The 23,334-nt window shown below is 39.4% G+C and overlaps 1 protein-coding gene across 1 annotated transcript in view; it reads right to left on the bottom strand.

Annotated features, from left to right (window-relative positions):
• SCHIP1 (schwannomin interacting protein 1) overlaps nucleotides 1–22,566 on the bottom strand; it is a 781,396-nt gene extending 758,830 nt beyond the window's left edge. Inside the window, 1 exon segment of the mRNA XM_051983093.1 lies at nucleotides 22,364–22,566. Within this exon segment, the coding sequence (XP_051839053.1) occupies nucleotides 22,364–22,372 (9 nt within the window). The 5' untranslated portion in view covers nucleotides 22,373–22,566.
• Between the last annotated feature and the right edge of the window lie 768 nt (nucleotides 22,567–23,334).

Below are 23,334 nucleotides of genomic sequence, written 5' to 3'. Positions count from 1 at the left end.
TGCCCAGGGTGGCACAGGAAGGTTTGGACTTGGTTACCTTTGTCGAGAGAGAAAATTAATGCAAAATAAAAGAGCTAATGGAGTCTTGATTGTTTTAGACTGACTCCTTAAAGACAGCAGGAGGGTTGGATTCATAGACAGTATGTAGCCCATTTGTAATGTATGAGTTTCTATTCCAGATTCCTCCAGTTTCAATTATATTCTAGCAAAAGCCACAGACTGTCTCTTTGGAGGTTAAATATATTCCATGAGTTGAATCCTTTCCCTCTTCAGGAAAACGAAATTGCCGGGGGCACTGTGAATGCACTGGTATATAAAATAAAAATATAAACAAGAAAAAATATTTTAAACCTCCAAAATGAAAAGGTGGCTATTAAATCCATATTCTACTGATGAAACAAAGAGATTGTTTATCATAAGTATTTATGTTTAAAATCACTTCACATGGTATTAAAGGCATGGGCATGATATGCAAATTTATAAAGCAAGGAAACTTCCAAGCTAGCTAGGGAGAACTGAGGCAAGAGAGATAGCCAGGTTAGTGGAAGGAAAAAGGACACAGGAGGACCTAGAACCAGTCCTCACCCCATCACTTTACTGAATAGAGCAGGGCACATCATTGTGCTCCTTTGCCTCAGTTTCTTCATCTGTAAAATGGTGGGTTGGAAAGCATGACCTTAAATGTCTATTCCAGATCCATGTCACACCCTTGTTACAGTTTCTTATTTCCTCCTGCCTGGCCTTTGCACTAGCTGCTGGTGGCTCTACCTGCCTCAAGACTCTCCTCACTCCTGTCCATCTCCACTTGGCTATCAAATTATCTGACAAGGCAGATCTGACCATATCACTAACAAACCCAGTCAATAAACTCCAATGGCTCTCTATAAACTCTAGGATTGATTTTATTTTTAATCTTCTGATATTAAAAGCTTTTCATAATTTGCCTCTCCCCTTTCTGTCCTTCTGATCCTTTATACTCTCCCAGAGGTTCTTCAATTCAATGACATTGAACTTCAACCCATTGACACTGAATTTCTTGTCGTCCCTCACACCAGAGACATTTGTACTAGCTGCCCCTATCCCTGTAATATTCTCCCTCTTTGACTTTTTTCAAGTCCCATCTTTTGCAGGAAGCCTTTTCTGATCCCTGTATCTTGACTGCCTTTTCTCTGTTGATTATTTCCAACTTATCTAGCTTGTTTGCACATAGCTCTTGCATTTTGTATTCCCTCATAGACTGTGTACTACTCTAGGCCAAGAGATTACTCTCTTTTTATATCCCCAGCACTTTCTGTATTGTCTGGTACATAGTAGGTGCTCAATAAATATTTGCTGACTGAATGATTTGGAATTAAAGCTAGGTCCCCATTTTTTGCAAATACCCCTAAGTCCCCTAAAGTGCTAATGTCATATTAATTCACTTACTAGTTCGCATATATTTCTGTTGGGTTGAGACCATTGAATACATTTTACATAATTATTACTTCAAATAGTGTATATTCAAATACATGTATTTAACAAACTAAGGTAAGATGAGTGTATGGGGCAAAGTCAGGGCAATAATAAAGATGATGAGAATTTTGGAACAAGAAAGTATTATCAAAAGATTTTGAAAAGAAAACATGCACAATGTACAGAACAAAAGGAACTTTAGAGAAGACATTTTACTTCTTGGGGCCTTAGTTTCCTCATTTGCAAAAATGAGGATATTGGATCTGATGATTTCTAAAGTCTTTTCAATTCACAACCTTTGGTCATTCCAAGGAAAGTAGGAAATAAAACAGTAACATTTGCTTGGGTAAAGTGTGAATCTGACCTTTATTCTACCACAAGGGAGTTTTAAATAATCAGGGCACATTTTTCCTTTGGACCAAACTTGTGATTTCACTAGCTTGTGGAATCCTAAATGAAGAAACTCCTTCCATTTGCTTCAGAACTTTAGAGGCACAGAAAATTGTCTGGGAGCATCAAGGTCAAGAAAATTGCTCAGTAACACAGGGAAGATCATATCAGAAGCAGAATTTGAACCTAACCCTTCCCAAATGCAAGATCATATCTCTATCATTACACCTTGCAGTCATACTCAAACAAATAGAACACTGATATCATTCCTTGACAGAATGATGAACTCCCTTATCATATGTAAAATCAGTACTGAACCTCTACCAGCTGAGGAAGTGAACATGGCAATACCTCAGAAATATCAGTGATTTCATTTGTATTCACCAATATAAAGGCCAATCTCTCCATGACTTAGCAAATGACCTTCAGTGCTAGCTGTGGTCAAAAACTTCATCATCTTTAGTCACTCTAATGATAAATCACTATAGATTTAGCCACACTGGTTCTCAGATGAAAGACACATTGACTTTAAAACTTGGTAGGATATTCTAGAGCTTGAGATTCACTCTTACATAGCCTTCAAGAACCGAGGATATTTATGCCTGGAATCGAGTATCAAGTTTCATAGTAAGTATGTAGTAAAAATCAGAGGATCAAGAATTAAAAGCTAGACAATACTTTAAAGGCCTAGTAAACCTCCCTCATTTCATAAATGAGTGAACTGAAGCCCATAGTCTTCTCCAGACTCAACACCCCCAGTTCCTTTAACTGATTCTCATAACTTTAGAGCATAATTGGATCACCCACAATTTAAAGGCACATCTGACTCCAAGCCAATTATCTTTCTCTCACAGCTTATTGCTTCCTCTAGAAGAACATACATATGATTTCAAGTGTAATTTGTGGGTGGATTCACTTTAAGGGTTCAAGTGGGGAAAGACTAAGAATGGAAGCAATGGGAGCCAAGTGCCTCAGTGGTTAGAATGCTATACCTGGAGGTGCAAATATACGCTCAGGCACTTAACAACCATGTGACACTGGGCTACCCATCTTTTTCATCTGTAAAAATGGGGGTTAGGGACAAAGTCTATATATAAGGGTGATTATGAGGAGAATATTTGTAAAGTGCTTGCCTTAGGGTCTGATACAAATGTTAGCTATTACTATGTGAAGTGGGGAGGAAAGAAAAGGAAGTTTTTAGGGAATTGGTCTCAAATTTTTTTCAGTGAAGCAAGATTCTCAGCTGAAACAGTGGGAGGAAGAGGTGCTATGAGAGCCATGAGAAGTGTTGAGGAAGTTTAGAACTGCAGTGGTAGTAAGAGGGATAATGAATTCAGTAGTGGAAAAAAGTTGCCTTGCTGCAGTGAGGGCCCAATAGACCTTATGAAATATAAATTTGTAGAAAACTCAATTAACATAATTTCATGTTTTCCTCTAGCTCCATTCAGCAGCACGTGAATGGAAAAAAAAAAGGAATGATGGGAGCAGTGTAAGGCTGGGTTTGGTAATACCTTAGCTAAGATATAGCAAGAGGGGAAGGAATTCAAATGTAAAGTTACCTAATTCTCCAAGGGGTAGGGATAGGGGAGAAAGGAGAGTATATCCAGTGCAGGAATAATAGCCTGGGAAAGAACACAGGTGTAGAGGGATTCAAAGACAGATTGAGGGTAACTCAGCTTCTGTTTTATTTCTGTCTGAGACTTTGCCCTCTTGAGGATCTGTTTGAGACCCTGGATGCAGCATCTCTGAGAAAGCAGCAGCTTCAAACCAAATTGCAAGGAGCAGTTTAGTGGAATGAAGAGATTAAAACCCAATCTGCAATAAATCAGTGTGACCTTACACAAATGAGAACTTCTCTAAGCCTCAATTGTCCCATTTGTTAAATGGAAACAAGTTTCCTGCTCTACCTCTCTTATAGAGTTTTTTTTAATGAAAATCAGGTGATATTAAGCAGATGAGAGAGTTTTGGAAAGAATAGCTGTAGACAGTGATGGTTGTTATTATTATGTTAATATATATTATGTTATATATATATAATATAAAACATATGTATATTTAATGATATATGATATAGATCAATATGATGATATTGTGTTAATGTATATAATAATACTCTGTAAGGCAAACTTACAAAGCGCCCTTGTCTCCTTAATCTTGTCTGATTATGGGGCAACTAGTTGCACAGTGGTTAGAGTGCCAGCCCTGAATTTGGGAGAACCCGAGTTCAAATCTGGTCTCAGACACTTAACACTTTCTAGCTGTGTGAACCTGGGAAAGTCACTTAACCTCAATTGCTTTAGCCAAAAAAAAAAAAACTTGTCTGATTATATCTATAATTATATTATATTTTATGGTATAATATATAATATACAACATATTACATATATGTGTGTGTGTATATATATATATTATAAGGAGATTTTATATATATATATATATATATATGTATATATATATATATATATATAAAATTATCCCATATATAGCTATACTTTCCAAAGCTTTGGAATGTGATATCATGCTAAAAATAAAATATATCATAAATCATATAAAATAGAATAATGCTATTATTATACTGCTATGTCTACATTACTTAAGAACCAAAGATTGGAATATAATGAAAGATTGCCATGAAATTTTCTCAGGAATGGTGGGATTGAAAAAAGAAACTCAGTTAATCCTTGATCTCAGATGAGATGTTTTCCCATGTTTCACGTTCGCTTTGGCAAGTCCCAAGGAAGTCTTTGACTCAATGCTTCTCTCACACACCGAGGGCTCTGATTTAATGCTTCTCCTCAAACTGCACGACCTTTGGAAACAAGAGCAATTTAAGCTTCCAGATTTCTAATTCCATGAGACTTGATATAAGAAAATATCCTTCATCACTCCCATTTCTGCTGTGAATGTTGGTGGGGGAAGGGAGGAAGGAAGGAGGAGAAAATCTCTGGATTTTTGCTTAGAATGTTTTGGCTTTGCTCAGGGTCTTTCAAATGCTTTGCCGAGGTTTAAATCGTTTAACTGCTGGTCTTATATTAAAAGTTCTTTATGTCCTAGGACTTCTGGAAATGTGTGTAAAAATACTAAAACCAATCTTCCAAACAAAGCATACTAATGATTCCCACCTCCCTTTTCTCAGGAAACAGGGAGTGGGCTCCAAATCCGAACACTGCCTCCACTATTGGATGCTCCTGCTGAGATGTTAGGTTTCAAGGAACTATTCTTTTTTGTTGTTGTTGGGTTTTTTCCCTACGAATGAGATTTCTATTTGAAACAAAGATGTTGGGCAGTAACAATGATGTCCAAAACAAAAATCATCAACGAAATATTTTTAATGTGTAAAAACACACAAACTCATACAGAAAACCATTCAGCCTATGATAGATGATGACATTCATTGAATTTGGAATCTCACCTTAAAAATTCTTATTTCTCTATCCCATCCAAATAAAATTAATAAATGTCACCTGCTGTCATTTTCTCATTTTATAAAGGAAGAAATTGCAGACCAGAGGGTTTCAGTGACTTGCCTAAAGTTACACCGCTAACAAGCAAATGGGAGAGATGAGATTTGAACTGAGATTCTGTGCTTCCAAGTTCAGCACTTTTTTCTTTTTGTTTTTTTGTTGAGGCAATTGGGGTTAAGTGACTTGCCCAGGGTCTGAGTTGTTAAGTTGTCTGAGATCAGATTTGAACTCAGGTTCTCCTGACTTTAGGGTTGGTGCTCTATCCACTGAGCCACCTAGCTGCCCTTTCAGCACTTTTTCACTGAATGGCTCATCTGTGCAATTTAAGCCCAGAGTTGTCCAAAAGTAGCCTAGCCTACCTCAGGAGGGAGTCCAGTTCCATGTCCCCACCCCTACTGTAAAAGTCTTCAAATGAAGACTTGTTGACTACTTGGTATATATGACACCAAAGAGATTCTCGGTCAGGTCCAGTTTGACCAGATATCTTCTGAAATCCCTTCCAATTCTGAGATGCTGTGGTTCAATCATTTTTTTTACTAAATCCCATCTCTAAAATGGGATTAATTGCATTATCTATCTCTCAACATATTGAAAGGGAAGAGCCTCAAAGGGCTATGGGAATATGGATAGAAATATCACTAACTCTCAGTCAACAAGAATGGCCCTTAAAGCCATCATTGTAGTGTTAATAATCACGCCTGTGTGGCTGTCAAATATGCCCAACACTCTTGCAACAGGTGTTTTAAGATTACTAACTCGCTTCAAAAAGACACAGGTGGCAAGAGACAAAATCTGATTTTCTACAAAGCTTTCCTCAGCTCTAAACCTCAGATTCTGTTGTACACATCAGCTCTCAAACTCAAGGTGACTTCCTCTGTTTTTGAGGGGGCAGGAAGGGAATAGTTTCAGGGTAATCTGATGAACCTTTGAGTTATGAGGCCATGAAAATTCAAGAGGTTCATTTTAAAACAGTACTCTGACCTTTCTGCTCCGTCATAACTCAAAACTGCCTGCAGTTAAAAGTTCAGGCTTGTCATGCAGCTAAACTTGAAAAGGACAAGCTCGTAGCATGCTTGGGGGAAACTCAGGGAGCTGGAGGTCAGCATCCTCGGTGTTTCTCCATATGCAGGTGGGACCCACAAAGTCACGATCCAATAGGCACTTTGATGGTGACTTTCTGGGCTCTAAGCTGGGAGACAGCATCCTGTAAAGATGCTGAAGGGACCTCCTCCTGGCCCTACTTCATTTCAGTGATAGCAAGAGTTCAGAGATTTATCCAAGGTCAACCAGGGAATAAGCATCAAAGGTAGGGATTCAATGGAAAGAAGGATGAATTTGGGATCAGAGGATCTGAGTTCAAATCGTCATTTTTCACTTACTACCTATATAGTCATCAGTAAATAATTTCACTTCTGGGGAGCTCAGTAAAATATGAAATTTTCCACTGGATGCTCTCTTTGGTCTCTCCAACCAAGTTTATGAACACATGATTTCTCCTTGGAGTGTCCGACCCACCCAGAATGCTGCCGATGGGACAATTGTATGGGGTGGAAGGTAGAATGAAATGCACTCCTTGGCCCCTTCCATTCCAGAGCATTAATGAGTCCCCTTAGATCATCTAGAACAAGAATGACCCTTTCTCAACAAAAACACATTTGCTGATAGCTTCTGCTATTCATTATCCAGCTAACTTGAATATCAAGTCTCAATTCCTCCCTGCAAATGTTTGTTTTCTTTTCTAATTCCATTTTGGCTTCTCTGTGACACTCCATTTGGGTTGGTGTATGCTCAGGGAATGCAGATGTATTTGAATAATATTTATTATTACTAATAAATTATTCATCAAATATGATTTATTAATGATGTTATCTATAGCAAATAATTTGTAGAGATAAAGCTGGTACTGAGAAAAATCACCTAATGTATCCCCAAGCCACATATGAAGGATTTGGGGGATTAGCCATTTTCAAGCTCTGTGACTCTGCGCAAGTCACTTCACCCACTTGCCTCAGTTCCCTCAAATGTAAAATGAGGATAATAATAGTAGCTACTGAAGATCAACTGAGATAGTACTTGTCAATGCTCAGCATGATACCTGACCCACAGGAAACACATCATAAATGCTTATTTCTTGGCCCCACTACTGAAGATTTATTCCAATGCCTCACTGTGGTACGAAGGTAGCCCGGGGAGTTCTCCTCAGCTATTCCAACAGAGTAAGAACAGCAGGTTTTTCCAAACTGAAAGACACTAAGCATGTAGATCCAATGGCATCAATGATGCTCCAACGCCGACTTAACTGAATCAAAGAGAATTATCACCAGGGTGACTAAAAGCTGGTGATATTTAAGCCACAACAAGTTTCAACAGCCAAGTACTTAGATCATAGAGAGGCTTTGGGCTGGAGGGGATGGGAGAGATTAATTCATTCATTTTCCTATTTTGTACATGTAGAAACTGGTCTTAGTTTGCATACAGGTAGATTTGATCATGAGTAGTGGGAAAAGCACTGGATTTGGAACCAGATATTCAGAGTTCAAATCTGAGATACCATTACTTCTTGCCTCCATGGTCTTGGGGAAAATCATTTCACCACAAGGGGCCACAGTTTCTTCATCTGTAAAATTATGACTTCGATGACCCCTGATGTCCTTTCCAGTTCTATGCCTTAGAATGAGTCTAAAAATCCTCAACTAGAAAAGCAGGTGACATGATCCCAGGGCCTGCTTTCAGACTGGGTGTGGGGTTTGACTTCACCCCAAAATCAGCTGGAATCATGGATAAATAGATCCTAGAGCTACAAGGAATCTTTAGTGATCACAAGATCCATCTTTCTCTCTGATTTCAGCCAGATGAGGTATTGGCATTTCTGATCTCCTTAGGAGCCAGCAAAATTGCATTTTTGGCTAAGAGTAACCTGAAGAGATTTGTATTCACGCCTCCTCCCTCCATTCTTCCTACTTTGTCCACCATGTAATTCATCCCAAACCAAGTTGAAGAAGCCCTGTACTAAAACAGATGCTATAATTCTCATCTGGCTGAAGGCAGAGAGAAAGCTGGAAGTCTTTCCAAACGACTTTGAAGAAGGGAAGGGGGGAATCTAAAGCTAAGAAAGATTTTGCTTTAATCTGCTTCCACTTGGTCAGCTGAGAACAGAACCCAAAGTGTTTTGATTTTGTGTTTTGTTTGGATCTTCCTTTTCCAGACACCTCACCCTGTGATCTCTCTGCCACACTTAAAGCTGTTGAATGCTTTCCTCATTCTCTCTATTTTCTTGAGGTTTTCATGACATTTCTCTAACCTGTTTTCCTCCTACCTGCTTGACTGTTCCTTCTCTATCCCTCTGGCTGGCTCATCATCCACCGTCACTCCCTTTAGTTGGATATTAGCCAAAGCTCTGCCCCAGACTCTTTTCATTATTTTTCTCCCTATACTCTTGGTAACCTCATCAACTTCATGGGGTTTAATTGCCCTTCCCTATAGACAATTCACACATTGATATATCATATATCAATATATCCTATCCTGGTCTTTTGCCCAAGCATCAGTCTTGAATCATTTATTGGATATTTTAAACAGGAGGTCCTGTACGTATCTCAAACTTAACATGTCCAAACCAGAACTTATCTCCTTTTGCCCCAACCCTCCCCTTTCCCAAACTCTCCTATTTCCGTTGAAGGAACTCCCATTTTTCCAACCTTCCAAATGAATAATCTAAATATTGCTTAGATATTGCAATGGTTTCCCTCACTCAAGTCTCGCTCCACTCCAGTTTATCCTTCACACATCTGTTAATGTGATTTCCCATAAGGGAAGGTCTGTCTTTGTTGCTCCCCTACTCAAAAAGCTTTACTTTCACTATCCCCTCTAGGAAAAAATAAACACCCCCTCAGCTTGGCTTTTAAAGTCTCACACAACCTAGTTCCATCCTATCTTTACATTCTCATTATAAATTACTCCCTTTCTCTGACTATACAGTTTAATTAAACTGGCCTTCTCTCTGTTTTTTACACATGGGAATTGATCTTCTATACTTGGAATGTTCTTTCTTATCATTGTTGCTTAATAGAATATTTCTCCTCCTTCAACAAGCAGTTCAACCTTCTATTTAAAGCTTTTCCCTATCCCCCAAACTGCTAATGTCCTCCATCCCTACCTTGGGTTAGTTATGTATTTATCCTACATAGCATATCCCCAAAATCTTAGTTCTGTTCTAAATTTTAATGGCTCAAAACCCCCTACATATATACATGTCTATCCATCACTAAATCCCTTAAAAATCAGGATTGTTTCATAGTTGTCTTTGTTTCCTTCCCATCCAGCACCATGCTGAACACATGGTAGGAACTTTAAAACACGTACTGATAGAATGACCTGTGGTTTCATTGGTTGATAAATTCATTGTTATTTGGTCATTTCAGTTGGATCTGAATCTTCCTGACCCTGCTTGGGGTTTTCTTGGCAAAAATACTGGCGTGCTTTGCCATTTCCTTCTCCAACTCATTTTGCAAAGAAAGAAACTGAGGCAAACAGGGTCAAATAGTTTACCCAAGGTCACACTTCTAGTAAAGATCTGAGGTCAGATTTGAACTTAAGATGATGAATCTTCCTGACTTTAGGCCTAGAACTCTATCCATTGTGCCACCTAACTACCTAATGTAATGTAGACCTAGTTTCAAAACATTCTCCATTGGTACAGGTTTGGAAAACTGATCTATAGACTGCAGTGTTGCATGAACACTGAGAGTTTGTGCCTAGCCCATGATTACATGGCAAGTTCATAATGCCAAAGGGTACATAAGTTAATTGTAAATTTTACTTTTTCTAAATTCCATTCAATGGTCTCCAAGGACAAAAATGCATAACAATCACCAAAGGTTCCAGAAATACTCTCTATTAAAAGATTAAGACTTCAGAAAAGGATTGCTAGGTATCCTATGCCAGTTCATCCCTTATTTATTGCCTTTTCTTGTTTTTGTAGCTGTCAGGATGAGTAATTATGCCATATAGGTGCTATCAGGAAATCAGCTCCTATACATGATGCATGACATTCTCCTACCCAGCTCGCCATTACACACCCTTAGTTAGAAATCTGGAATCCCCAGGTAAGTGTAGATTGGCAACTGTGTGGCTTGGCCAAGATGAAATATACATTGGTGGGTCCCTGGTCTTACCCACACTCAGGGCATCCGACCCAGGATCTATCTACACTGACTGCTACTAATAGAACATAAGTGCATTTTTACCTGAAAATTTCCTCTCCTTATATAGCACATACACTAATGTAGTCACTTCAATGCAAACGATCAATACGCTTCCATATTCTATAGGCAGATTCTTCAAATTCGGGAAATTCTGTCAATACTTCCACTGCACTGATTCGTTAATTTGTTTTGCAGCAAAAATAAATAGGTTTTAGTCACCATGTTGCAGAGCAAACCCATGTATAATTAATTCACTATCCATTTCTCAGGAAGGACAAGATAATAAATGAAAGCATGGACAGTATTATTATGCAAAAAAAAGACAGTTGAGAGGTCATAACCAACTACCGATCCATAAGCAAGCTTTCTTCAGCTTTATGAAAATCTTTATAAGAATGTTCTATATTCATATCAAGGGAACTGAAGATGAAAATGACAGAAGGAAACTCATAGGCTTTAATGAGTCATTTTCTACAGCAGACCACAGCTTTATAGTCACATTGAAAGGTGCAGAGAATCCAAGATCCCACTGTGTTTGTTACTGGGGGGAGAGAGGGAGAGGAGGAGAAGCATTCGATTTCAGAGAGAAAATGCTACCTTAAAGGCTATCCTGTAATGAGGAATGTGCTGTTCACATGCTATTAAAATACAAGGTTCTAGGATAAGTTCAATTATCCTCTTATTATTCATGTCTATAAGACAAAATCAGGAGGTTTAGGCTGATCAGAAGTGCTTGCCACTGTTCAATTCATGCATGGGATACAAATGAAAAGGGCAGCTCCGAATTTTTTGGAAGGGGCTACCAGTGCAGCAACCATTTACAATCCTAAACCAGTGTGACATGTATGCTGTTTTTCTAACAATCTTTCCTCACAGAGTCTTGTGTTCCCAGGCATTCATTATATGAACATCTTGCTTAGTTCAGATCCTGAATCAGCTTTATAAGTATTGCAGCCCAGACCGCTAGAACTCAAGAGATCCAAAAGCCACTAGCAGAAATTACTGACATCCCCCTCCTCCCATACACACACCTGGCAAGACATGACCTGTGGATGATGAGGTCCACGGTAAGATCAAGTCCTCCCCAATGATCTCCTGTTATGAATGACATTGAGCTGGTTGCAACACAGCCCAATCATGGTTCTATGATTGGTTAAAGGATATCCAAACCAAATCCACTTAAGAAAAAACTAAATGAATAAAAATGCTTATTGACTAGTTTATGGCATGCTATTTGTTCAATTATGTAACTGAAGAGCAAGAAGTGACCTCAGATACCTTGTAGTTCAACTTGACCCTGAACAAGAATCCCCTCCACAAATTCCCCAAGCAGTGATCATCTAGACCCTGCTTGAAAACCATCGCCTCCTAGAGCAGCTTCGCTCTATAAGAAATAAATCAATTTGTAAAAAGGGTTTATCTCTTTCTATCTTAAATCTATCTTTCTGTAATGTTCTAGACACAATGGTGTCATCCCACTCAATTCATTTCACAAACATTTACTGCAGGGCCCACTAGGTGTAAGATGCTGCCGAGGGAGACAAGATCAGAAGGCAAAAACAAAACAACACCTGCCCTTGGAGAGTTTACAGTGTCCTTAAGCTTAGTTGCCTGAGTGCAAGTAAGTTAAGGCAAGATTTTTCAAGAGTGAGAGACCACTAGCGATGAGGTCATTAAAAGAGGCTTCACACAGGAAGGGACCTAGGAATTATAAAAGCCAGAGAGGGAGAGGAAAGGACAGGACTGAAGGAAAAGCTCCAGATTAAAAAAAGAACAATTGTTTTCAATGGACAACCCTGCTCTCTTTCTCCTGTTCCATTTAGGGTCCAACTCATTGTCCATTTGCCGTGATCTTTCCACTTTTTAGATAAATGTAGATGTGTGTGTTAGGAGAGATAGATATAGAAGGGAAGAAGAAAGGAAGAGGAGAAAAGAAGTGATGGAAGAGTGTGGTAGTGGAGGGCAATGGAGAAGAGAAGGGAAAGATGATATAGAATGGGGAGATAAAGAGATAAAGTGAGGGAATAGGAGAGGGAGAATAATGGGCCAAAACCACAGTAATGAAACCTATTTCCCTCCTTTCAGCAGATATGTACAGGAATACTAGGGCAAAATATTGCCCAGATTTCCAGACACATTCACTTTATCAGCTGTTTTTGCTTAACTATTTTCCTTCCCTACAAATAATGCTTCAATTTCTGGGTGGGAGAGTGGGGAAAGGAAAATAATTCCAGAAATGACCTTAATATGTGTGTGTGTGTGTGTGTGTGTGTGTGTGTATATGGATATGTGTGTATAATTACATATACACTTATTTTTTAAGGGGGAATATATACACACATTTCATACACACACACACACACACACACACACACACACACACACACACAATGTATGCGCTGAGACCAAGTTCTACAGAAGAGCTTCTTAACTTTTTTTGGTCTCCCTTTTGAGACCCTGGACTCCTCCAGGTAAGGAATTATCTTTTGCTTTTTTTATATCCTCAGTGCCTGGCAGAAGGTGAGTACTTATTTTTAAGCAATTGTTGTTATCAAGTCTTGTCTGACTCTTGGTGACCCATTTCTTAGCAGAGATATTATAGTGGTTTGCTATTAACTTCTCCAGCTCATTTTACATATGAGGAAACTGAGGCAAACAGAGTGAAGTGGCTTGCTCAAGGTCATACAGCTAGTTAATAACTGAGGCTGGAAGATGAATCTTTCTGGCTCCAACAGGCCTGGCACTCTGCCCACTGTGCCATGTAGCACCTGCAAAGTATTTAATACATTTGTTCACTTGATTTTGCCAATCTGACAAAACTTATGAATCACTTCTCAAAAATGTTTTTAAATGCATGAAATAAAATCTATTGGAATACAAAGGAAACTAACATATTAAAATATGAATATATAGATTTTTTTTAAAAAAGCCAGGTTGTCAAAATCCAGTCTGAGAGCCTCTGTCACAGGTTTCTCATCCAGACGCATGTCAAAAGCTAAACAATAGCCAATTTTCAAGAGGAAACCATTCTTACATTCCCAACCTCCCAAATTCTGTCTGTGTAAAAAAGCACTTAATAAAATCTAAGCTGCTCCATAAATGTGAGTTGTTCCTATTTTCTTCCATCGTTTGTATATCTGAGAGTGGAACTAGCTCTTATTCATCTTCCCCCTCACCTACCTCCATCACTTTTGGCCAGCACCTTCCACGTATCTGTTACATCCTGAGTGCCCATGTGCTAATGAATGAGTTAGCTATATAAAAATTTAAGCTCATGGTCTTTGTTTTGCTATTTTTGGGGTTTTGGTTTTGTGTTTTTTAAAGCTTTGCAACATAAAGTGAACATCCGAATTCAGAATGCCCACCACTCCAAATTCAGTCAGAGGGAGGCAGCTTTTTTAGCCCATGTCATTGTGGCTATTTTTAGCTCAGCTACTATCCCAGGGATGGGATAGTTTGAATCCTTTGAAGAGGCGGCAGGATTGTTTCTGGACCTCCCAAGAAGAGGCAGAATGGTGTCTCACATCACTTTGTCCTATTTCAAGCCCTGTTTAAACACTTGCAACCTGAGAAATCATGAGCCACCAAGCAAGAATCAATCCCTTTTTTCCCTGAATACTTTATGGAGATCAATTAGTCAATCAAGAAACTGTACCATACTTAGCTATGCTAGACCCTCTGGAAAATGTAAGCAAAATATTAGAAATTTCCTGCTTTCAAAAGTTTATAACTTATTTGAGGAGGTAACCCTAATGCAAATGGGAAAAATAAGCAATAATAATAATTATTATTATTATAGAGTTTTAGGGTGAAAGACTTTTTCGGAGAATTTTGGAGAAAGGACCTCTGCTGTTGTTCAATTTAACCCCATATGAATCTTTCTTCCAACCCACTCAACAAGTGGCTATTCAACTTCTGCTTGGAAGCCTGCCAACACTCAAGGCAACCTACTGGGCTTGGGGGCAGCTCTATGAGGTAAAAAGTTGTTTTTTCCCCTCACTTTAAGCCTTAATTGCAGCTTCCTACATCCTGCTTTTGGTTCTGTTGTCTTGGGCCAACAGAACAAGCCCAATTCCTCTCCCATTGGCAGCTCTCCAAAGACTTGAAGTGTTTGTCTTGAGTTTTCAGTCCCCAGGTTCACACAGTCCCTCCAAACAACACTCTGGCTTGGATTCAAAGCAGCTAGAGGCCATAATAAAAAGAGCAATGAACCTGTCATCAAGAAGACCCAAGTTCAAAGCTGGCCTCAGACACTTACTAGCTATGGGACCCTGGGCAACCTGTGTTAATGTCTGTCTGCCATCTGTTAAAGAAAATAAGAATAATAACGGCACCTACTTTACAGGGTTGTGAAAACCAAATGGGAGCGTTGTAAAATTCTTTGAAACCTTCAAGCATTCTAAACAGGCTAACTACTATTATGCTAACTCTTTACCCACCTAATCACCCTTCCCTGGTTGCTCTCTAGCTTATTAATTAACAGTATTCCTGAATGGAGGTACTTAGAATTTAATAAGATATACCCAATATGAATTTAATAGGACAATAGTAAAAACAAAAAAGACATAGAGGAGCAATACGATGTAGCTGATTTGGGCATGGAGAAAATTTGCATTTTAGTCTCATTTCTAACACACTGCGTATATGACTGAATTTGGAGTGGCGGGCATTCTGAATTTGGATGTTGCAAAGCTTTAAAAGACCTAAAACCAAAAACCAAAAAAATAGCAAAACAAAAGAAAAAGCTACTCATGGGAGCATGGGTTTAGATTTTTATATAGCTAGCTCATTCATTAGCACATGGGCACTCAGGATGTAACAGATTCTTGGAAGGTGATGGCCAAAGGTGATGGAGCTAGGGGAGGGGGAAGATGAATAAGAGCTAGTTCCACCTTCAGGCATACAAACAATGGAAGAAAATAGGAACAACTCACATTTAACCTCTCGTGGCCCCTAGTGATTCTGTCAAGTGCAGAGTAATTGCAGGTGTGTGTTTGTGGAGGGGATGTCCTCACCTGGGAGTTCTCTGTACCAATGAAGTTAGACTGCAGTGCAACAGATTGATACTAGAAATATAGACAGAAATAAATGAGGTCTAAGATGATGGTTCAAAGTCCAAGTGCCAAGGTATGTTAGCATTAGAAGAGGTAGAATGGGGGAGTAAAGTAGGCACTGGCCGTGGAATTGGGGTGCTGAGGTTGGATTCTGGCTTTGTCTCTTCCCATCCAAGAGAACATGGACAAATCGGGTCGTCTGTCTGGTCAGTTTCCTTGCCAATGAAATAAGGGACTTGGACCACATGATTCTCAAGTTGCCATCCTGTACTATCAAGTCTGAACTAAACTCTGCCTGGATCTGGACCTATTGAACTTGATCTCAGCTGCTTCTTCCATCACCTTGTCTCTGGCCAGTGCCGGATCCATACAAGTGCCGAATAAATATTTGATGACTGATTGGTTAGTTGATTGGATTTTAATATAGACCTCTCTCCAGAATCCCAAATTCTGGGACTTCAGTACCCCTAGGTGTTGACCATCCAAGAATCTAGGATAAGACATCACTTTCTCTGATGTTTATTTCATGTGTGACATGGGAAATAATATTAATAGCTAATAATCACAAAATACTTCAAAGTTTTCAATATAGTTTATGTATGTTAATTCTCACAACAAACTTGTGAGATGGTTGCTATTATTACCCCCATTTTACAGATGAGTAACTAGAAACAAATAGAGGTTATGTGATTGGTTCAGATCACACGGCAAAACATTGTCTGAGGCAGGATTAAAACTCAGGCCTTGCTTAATTCAAACTCAGATAGAGATCTGGATAGGGATCCAGATCTTATCCAGGATAAGGGATAGAGATCCCTCAGGTTACTTAACTGACTAATTTGCCTTTTCTAGACCTCAGTTTCCCTATCTGTAAAATGAAATGATAGATAAGAAGATCTCTAAGTTCACTAGTGAATCTGGGGTTTAGGATCCAATGTCTAAGGCTCCTACTCCCATCTCTCCCTCTGGCATATTTAGGTCTGGATTTATGTCAAACTAGCTCCAAACAAGCTATTCCATAATTCATGATAGTTTAGTCTTGAGACCAGCTGGTCAATGGTCAGTCGTCTGCCCCGGGGCCCAGCTTTGCTCAGGATAATTTAACTACTGGGTCATTCAGCGTTGGGGAGCTGGCCTGCACAGCTAAAACATAGTCAGGGCCCTCAGGGAGAGGGATTCTGAGAAGAAGCTAGGGGAGGGGGGAAGGTGGGGACAAGAATGGGCAAGGCTTGGGCTGGGATCAATGGAACATCAAGGAACAAGTGAAAAAGTAAAGCAGAGGTGAGAGACAAGGCTGAAGAGTCAGATCTGAGGAAGAAAGGAACATTTTGTTGGCTATATATATGTGTGTGTGTGTATGTGTGTGTACATGTATATGTATATACACATATGTATGTACATATGTGTGTATATATATGCATGTACAAACATGCATGTACAGATATAGATATATAGGTTCATAAACAAAGGAATACAGAGGGAGAATTTTTCTTCATTTTCCCATGGAACTTTCTGAAGTGGATAATTATTAGGCTAATCAAGTTTAATTGAAACATTTTAAAATTACATTGGTGCATCCCTTAACCACCTTTCTCATTATTCTACAATTTGGCCCCACTTCTCTAGTTAAAATAATCCAGCTTAAAGTCTTCCCCCCCACCCCGGCACGTGCTGCTCCATCCACCTCTCCATCACCCATCAGTCTCTCACCGGCCTTTGCAAGGGAGCTGGGATATAAAAAAATAATCCTGGCTGTGCTGGGGGGTAGACCCGGCTTAACCCGGTGCAATTTATGGTTCTCTATTTATTGCCTTATGATCTTGGCCGATTTACTTCTATTTTCTGGTTCTCCGTGTGCTCATCTATAAAACAGGAGGATTGAATTAAATGTTCTCTAAGATTCCTTTCAGTTCTGAAGCCTAAAAAAAGGAACCAAATCTTCAATATTGCCTCCAAATTGAGCACTTGCAGAAAGCCTTCTGTAACTAATGCATCTCACCCTGATGACTTCTCTACTTTGCACTCATCTCAAGCACACATCAATCCAGCCACAAACACTTATTAAGCGCCTACTGTTCACCGCATTGTGCTAAGTTCTAGAGGAAAACATCGATTAAGTATCTACTACATGGCAGGCACTTTTTAAAAAGCACTTTGTAAATCTCACTTTATCCTCACAATTCCAAGGGGTAGGTGGTTTAGATCCCCATTTTACAGCTGGGTAAACTGAGGTAGACAGGGATTGTGTGACTTGTCCAGGTCACACAGGTTGTAAGTGTCTTGGACTGGATTTGATCCCAGGCATTCCTGATTCCAAGTCCTATGATCTATCTACTGTGCCATCTAGTTACTTCTGGAGATATGAGACAGAGAGAAACAGAGACAGACAGAGAGAGAGAGAGAAAGAGAGACACAGAGAGAGACAGACAGGGAGACAGAGAGACAGAGACAGACACAGAGACAGAGACACAGAGATAAAGAGAAAGAAACAGAAAGATGGAGAGAGGCAGAGAGACAGGGACAGAGAGACATAAAGATGAAGAGAGACAGAGGCAGTCCCTGCCCTTAAGGAACTTATATTCCAAAAGACTAAGCAAGGATACACTGTTTTGTACCTAATAGGATCCCCAACTACAATGTCAGGAAGAACTACCCATTTGGGGGCTCCAAAGTACTTTCAATAATGTTTCTGGCCCCACTCACTCAATCTCTCTCCCCTTTGACCAATAAGAACGTACCACATGAACTCACATCACGGTGAGAACGAGAACAACTTATTTAAAACAGAAGCATCCCAATCTCAGGAAAGCCTCCAAAGACAAATAGCATAAAACATGTCAGACATTATCAGTGTCCCGAGACCACTTGGTTGCATTCTCCAAATGCCCAGCCCTCAGCTGACCAGAGCCAGGCTTCTGCAGTAACTTGTCCACTCCACACCAGGTCTAAATTGATGGGCACAGGACTGGCCAACAATGATGTCCCAAAGGGCTGCATCTGGGTGCTGGCAATAGCTGGCTCTCACCATTCAGTCAGTGAGGTCTCTGTCCTACCTGCATCATCCTGCAGGTACCGCGTGGCCCCTAGAAGAAGGAGGCTCAAGAACCACGTGCTTACATCAGGCTGGGATCAGCAAAAATGAAAGAACCCTGGCTCTTCTGCCATGGCAGCTCTGAATCACCCCTCTGGGCTACCACTGACAGGAACCAAAAGTACCAATCACGGAAATACTCCCCGTAGGACCCAACAAGGTAGACAAACACCTGGCCCCAGCAGTCATTCCTCTTTCTACCCACTCATGTCTTCATCTTCTGGCTCTATATCCTAATGTTAGACTATCTTCTACCTTCATCCCCCATGATTTAAACCCTTGATATGTGGGTCCTAAAGTTGTACCAGAGGCTTCCATTAATGGCAGCTACTAGAAAAGAGCTCACACTAACTGGGAGTTCTATCAACTGATCCACTATGTGCCTGACACTTAGGTCATTTCATGCGTGTAGATTATGTCCCCAAGAAACTAAGTTTTTCAAAGGCAAAGAACCATGTTCTCTATTTCCTAAAACCCGACTCCAGAATCAGAAGAATCAGCCTAAATCCCACCTCTGCAACTCGCTGCCTGTGGGATCCTCAGGAAGTCATTTGACCTCCACGGCCCTCAGTTTCTTCACCTGTAAAATTAAGTGCCTGGAATAGGTAGCCCCTCCCATCCCCTCCAGTCCTGCAGCTCTCCTACGTTCAGCCTGCCTAAACCCTTTTGTGCAACGTTCTGCCCCAGTGGGTGCTCAGTAAATGCTTATTGGATAAATGGTCTCCTAACATTGATATATGTTCAGTCTGCATGGTATATTTCTCTACTTCAGCCGATGAGATTTAAAAAATGAAATATTTGGAGAGACATCCTCAGGCACAAGAAAAAGTATCATATCTGATCTGTCTAAGCATCAGTCATGTCATGGGGAAACTCTCACATGGGGTGAGAGAGGCTGATTGCAATAATTTCAGACATTATGTATAATAAAAGCTATGTTTTCTATAGGTCTGCATGTATTATGAATACATATGTGTGTATACATATATGAGCACATATATGTGTGTATCCACATACACACACACATACACACACACGTGTGTATTTTAAGCTGACAGAAAAACCTCCATTAGAGACATATGGCAAAAAGATCATCCTTCTCCCTCTAGAGAATTCTCACAAAATGCCCTATAAAATGGCACTAGACTATTTTTCCTGTGACAAAACAGGTAGGCGCTTAAGAAAAATAGGATTTTTTTTTGGTCCGTGTTGTTAGCATCAAATAAAACAATCAACTTTTAAAGTCGCACACTCACTCACAGATTTGACAATCTGGGCTAATGCTGCTTAAAAGTCCTGCCCCATTTGATACCTTCACTGTGCATTAATATTGTCAAATGTGTCATTAAGCCTTCAAATGCTCCTCTTTCACAACACCATAAACTCCCCTTCGAGCAAATTTGCTCTCTGTCTCGCCACCACAGCACGTATTTTATAATATTGGAAAAGAGCGAGATCTAAAATTAAGATGTTACACACAGAGAAACTCGAGGATGTCATGTTAATATCTTGCACCAGATTATAATGGCTACTAATGGAGCATACCACTCCAAAGAACCCTCTCTGCATTTGAAGTATCTTTACCTTTGGATAGTTCTAAATTTGAAAACAGATTTTTAAGTTTAAAGTTAGCTGGGTAATAAAACAAAGTTGATGACCTTTTTAAGCCTTCATAACCACTTCCTTTTTAACCATACAGCCATAGAAAGGAGAAATAGCCAAACTTTTAACTTCAAAAATAAGCCTGAACCCCAAAGCATGAATTTTTACTGGTGCTGATCAATTTTTATATGTTTGCTAATTTTCTTAGTCAAAAAGGAAATGGAAAGTAATGGATTGTTTTATTAGCAGTAACATAAAGTCAATATCATTCATTTATAACTGATAAAAGACCTTGACTACATTTATACCTATTTCTTAAATAGAGAATATCCCCAAAAGTATTGGTGCAGTGTTAAGCTTTTTAATTTTTTTAAATTTATATTAGGGAACTACAATTGTTGATGAAGTGCCTAATATTAATATCATCTGCATGATTTAAAAAAGTTAATACTTAAAGCTCTCAATCAGCAAACATTTATTAAATCCATACTCTGTCTCCAGGATTGTGTTCGGTACTGTCTTGTGAGAATCAGTCTTTTACACACACACACACACACACACACAGTATGGACACACAGAATATTTGGTGAATTCCCTCTGAAATCTACCCTTTTAAACCCACTGCCAATGAGTTCAGCATAGTTCTCCTTTTAGTGTTCTTTGAATGGTTATGATACTTCATCATCTTCATGATAATTAGTGACCATCAATCTCCCGGGAAACTAGTGGGACACAATATTAAAGAGATATCATTTGCTATTAATAAGAAATGAATAGAATGTAAAAGTAGACAGGGTAATTCTATTATACTAAGATGAGAAGTCATAAAAATCAAAAGAAACCTGCTGTGGATTTATTTTTTTTTTGCCCAATACCACACAGCTCACTGTGTTCCCAAGCACTCAGCCATTCCGGGTTTGAACATATTTTAATCTGTAAGAGAAGTCTTTTAAATAGAGTGGAGTGTGTCCGTGGAGCATCTCTCTGTCTAAAGGAATCATAACCTCATTGAAGTCTGAAATAGACTTTGGACCACTAAATCATTACTCTCCACCGCTAACGACGCCAAGTAAATCTCCCTAAATGAGAAAAGGGATGCTGGATTTGATTATTAATTGCTAAGCATTCTCTTAATTTTAGCCCTCGGTGGCACCCGGGGGAGATGTGATTTAGTAAGCCCACATTTTCACAGGACTTCCCGAGTTCAATAAACACATGCACTCCATATATGTACAGAGTTTGACGTGATTGCTACATGTCAGAAAATGTAGAGAGACCCAGCTACAGGCAATCTACCCTGATGTACTTATTATTCAAGGACTAGTATTTAGAATACCTACACTGCCTGCTGAACACTGCAGCTCAAAATCCCTATGGGCTTACTCTGAACCATAACCACATTTTTTTTTCCCTTCAGTGATTACTGAGTTAAAAAAGAAGCGGGTAAGGCTGGAGAGAAATTCTCTAGCAGCAAAAAGCATAACTCTTCTGCCACATTTTGAAATAAAACCCTATTTTTCCCACCCATGAAGAAGAGAAGAGGGGCTGTTGTTGTTATTTTAATAGGTGTCTCAAACATTAGGGATGTGTAAAAGTGGGGTGGGAGGGGGAATGATGCTTTTGCTCCTTGCTGTTAATTTATAAAATGCTTGCCAATCTGGATGGTGAATACTGTAGCTATACATAAAAGTATTATCTCATGAACATTGCTTCAGTATAATCTGCCTGTGCACACACAGGTTTAGAAAGAGACAGACAGGCATATAGATAGACAAACAGATATGCAGACAGACAGATATAGATAGATAGACAGATAGATAGAAAAGACAGACAGGATAGACAGATACATAGACAAGATAGATAGATAGACAGACAGACAGATAGATAGATGGACCACCTATATGTACACAGGTATTTACAAAGATAGAAATATACCCAGACACAAAACCCTGGACTGGCTATTAACACCACCCTCTGCTCTAGCCTCTCTAAATCTTTTAAAATTCACTTTATTCCAAATATAGACAGTAAAAACAAAAAACAAGCCAGCAGACAGCTCTATACATGAACAACAAAGTAGCTTATTTAGAAAATTCAATACATTACCAGACGCATCTTGAAGTTTCTGGGCAGGTAAAAGGAGCCTGTGAATCTGCTGTCGGTACTGGTATTCCGTAATCTCACAGAGACCGATGTGAGTGTCGGGGAATATCTGGCGAGTGTGAGGCTGAAAATCCTTTTGAGTTGAGCTTACTCTAGGCATCAGAAAGCCTCAAAGAGGGAGGGAGAAAAAACCCAGCAACCCACAGACAGCTAGATGAGAAACTTCTGGCACCTCTCCAGCTCAGGAATGAATTCTCTGTAATTTGGAGATGGATAGTGATGGAAATGAAAGGAAACCTCGATTTCCAGAAGAATTGGATCATGCCTTAGTGGCCACGCAGAAACGTGCAGGTAGCGGTCTCTCGGCTCATTTTAAAAACAGTCATCAAGAACAATACTGAACGGGGAGAAAAATTAACTGGCATCCTTTTTCAAAAGGGAAGGTTACTCTAGTTAGCTCTCCAAGACGAATGTGGAAACTTCCAATGCTTCACTCTAACAGTTACACATTTTATTAATCCCAGCACAGAGGTAAACTAGAAAATCTAATTCCTTTTATGTAGAAAATGGGATTTATTGCTTCTTTTATAATGCACTTCAGACATATAAATATATGGATTTATTTATGGGGTTTGGGTTGCTTACGTAAAATTACCACTGTGGAGCTCAGATAAAATGCTCAAAAAGCTAATTCACAGCTTTTCAAGCAAGTGGGGAGGGGTGCATTTAATACTCAGGAGCTGAACACAGTCCAAATATTTAAATTTAGAGCTGGAAGCAAAATCGGATGTAAAGGAAGAGACCTGAACAATTGACACATGAGAAATATGGTTTCACACGTGGATATTGAGTGTGCAGGTGGGTACAGTCTAAAAGTACATAAATAATTAAGGGGAGGAAGAAAACAGCTTTAGCAAATTAAGTTTTTAGAACAACAGCTGAGACTCTGGGGGTAAGTTTGCAAAAAGGTTAAT

This window comes from Antechinus flavipes, chromosome 3, assembly GCF_016432865.1.
Source record: "Antechinus flavipes isolate AdamAnt ecotype Samford, QLD, Australia chromosome 3, AdamAnt_v2, whole genome shotgun sequence".
Lineage (NCBI taxonomy): Eukaryota > Metazoa > Chordata > Mammalia > Dasyuromorphia > Dasyuridae > Antechinus > Antechinus flavipes.
The sequence above is the reverse complement of the archived record's forward strand: the minus strand, read 5'-3'. Positions and strand labels throughout refer to the sequence as shown.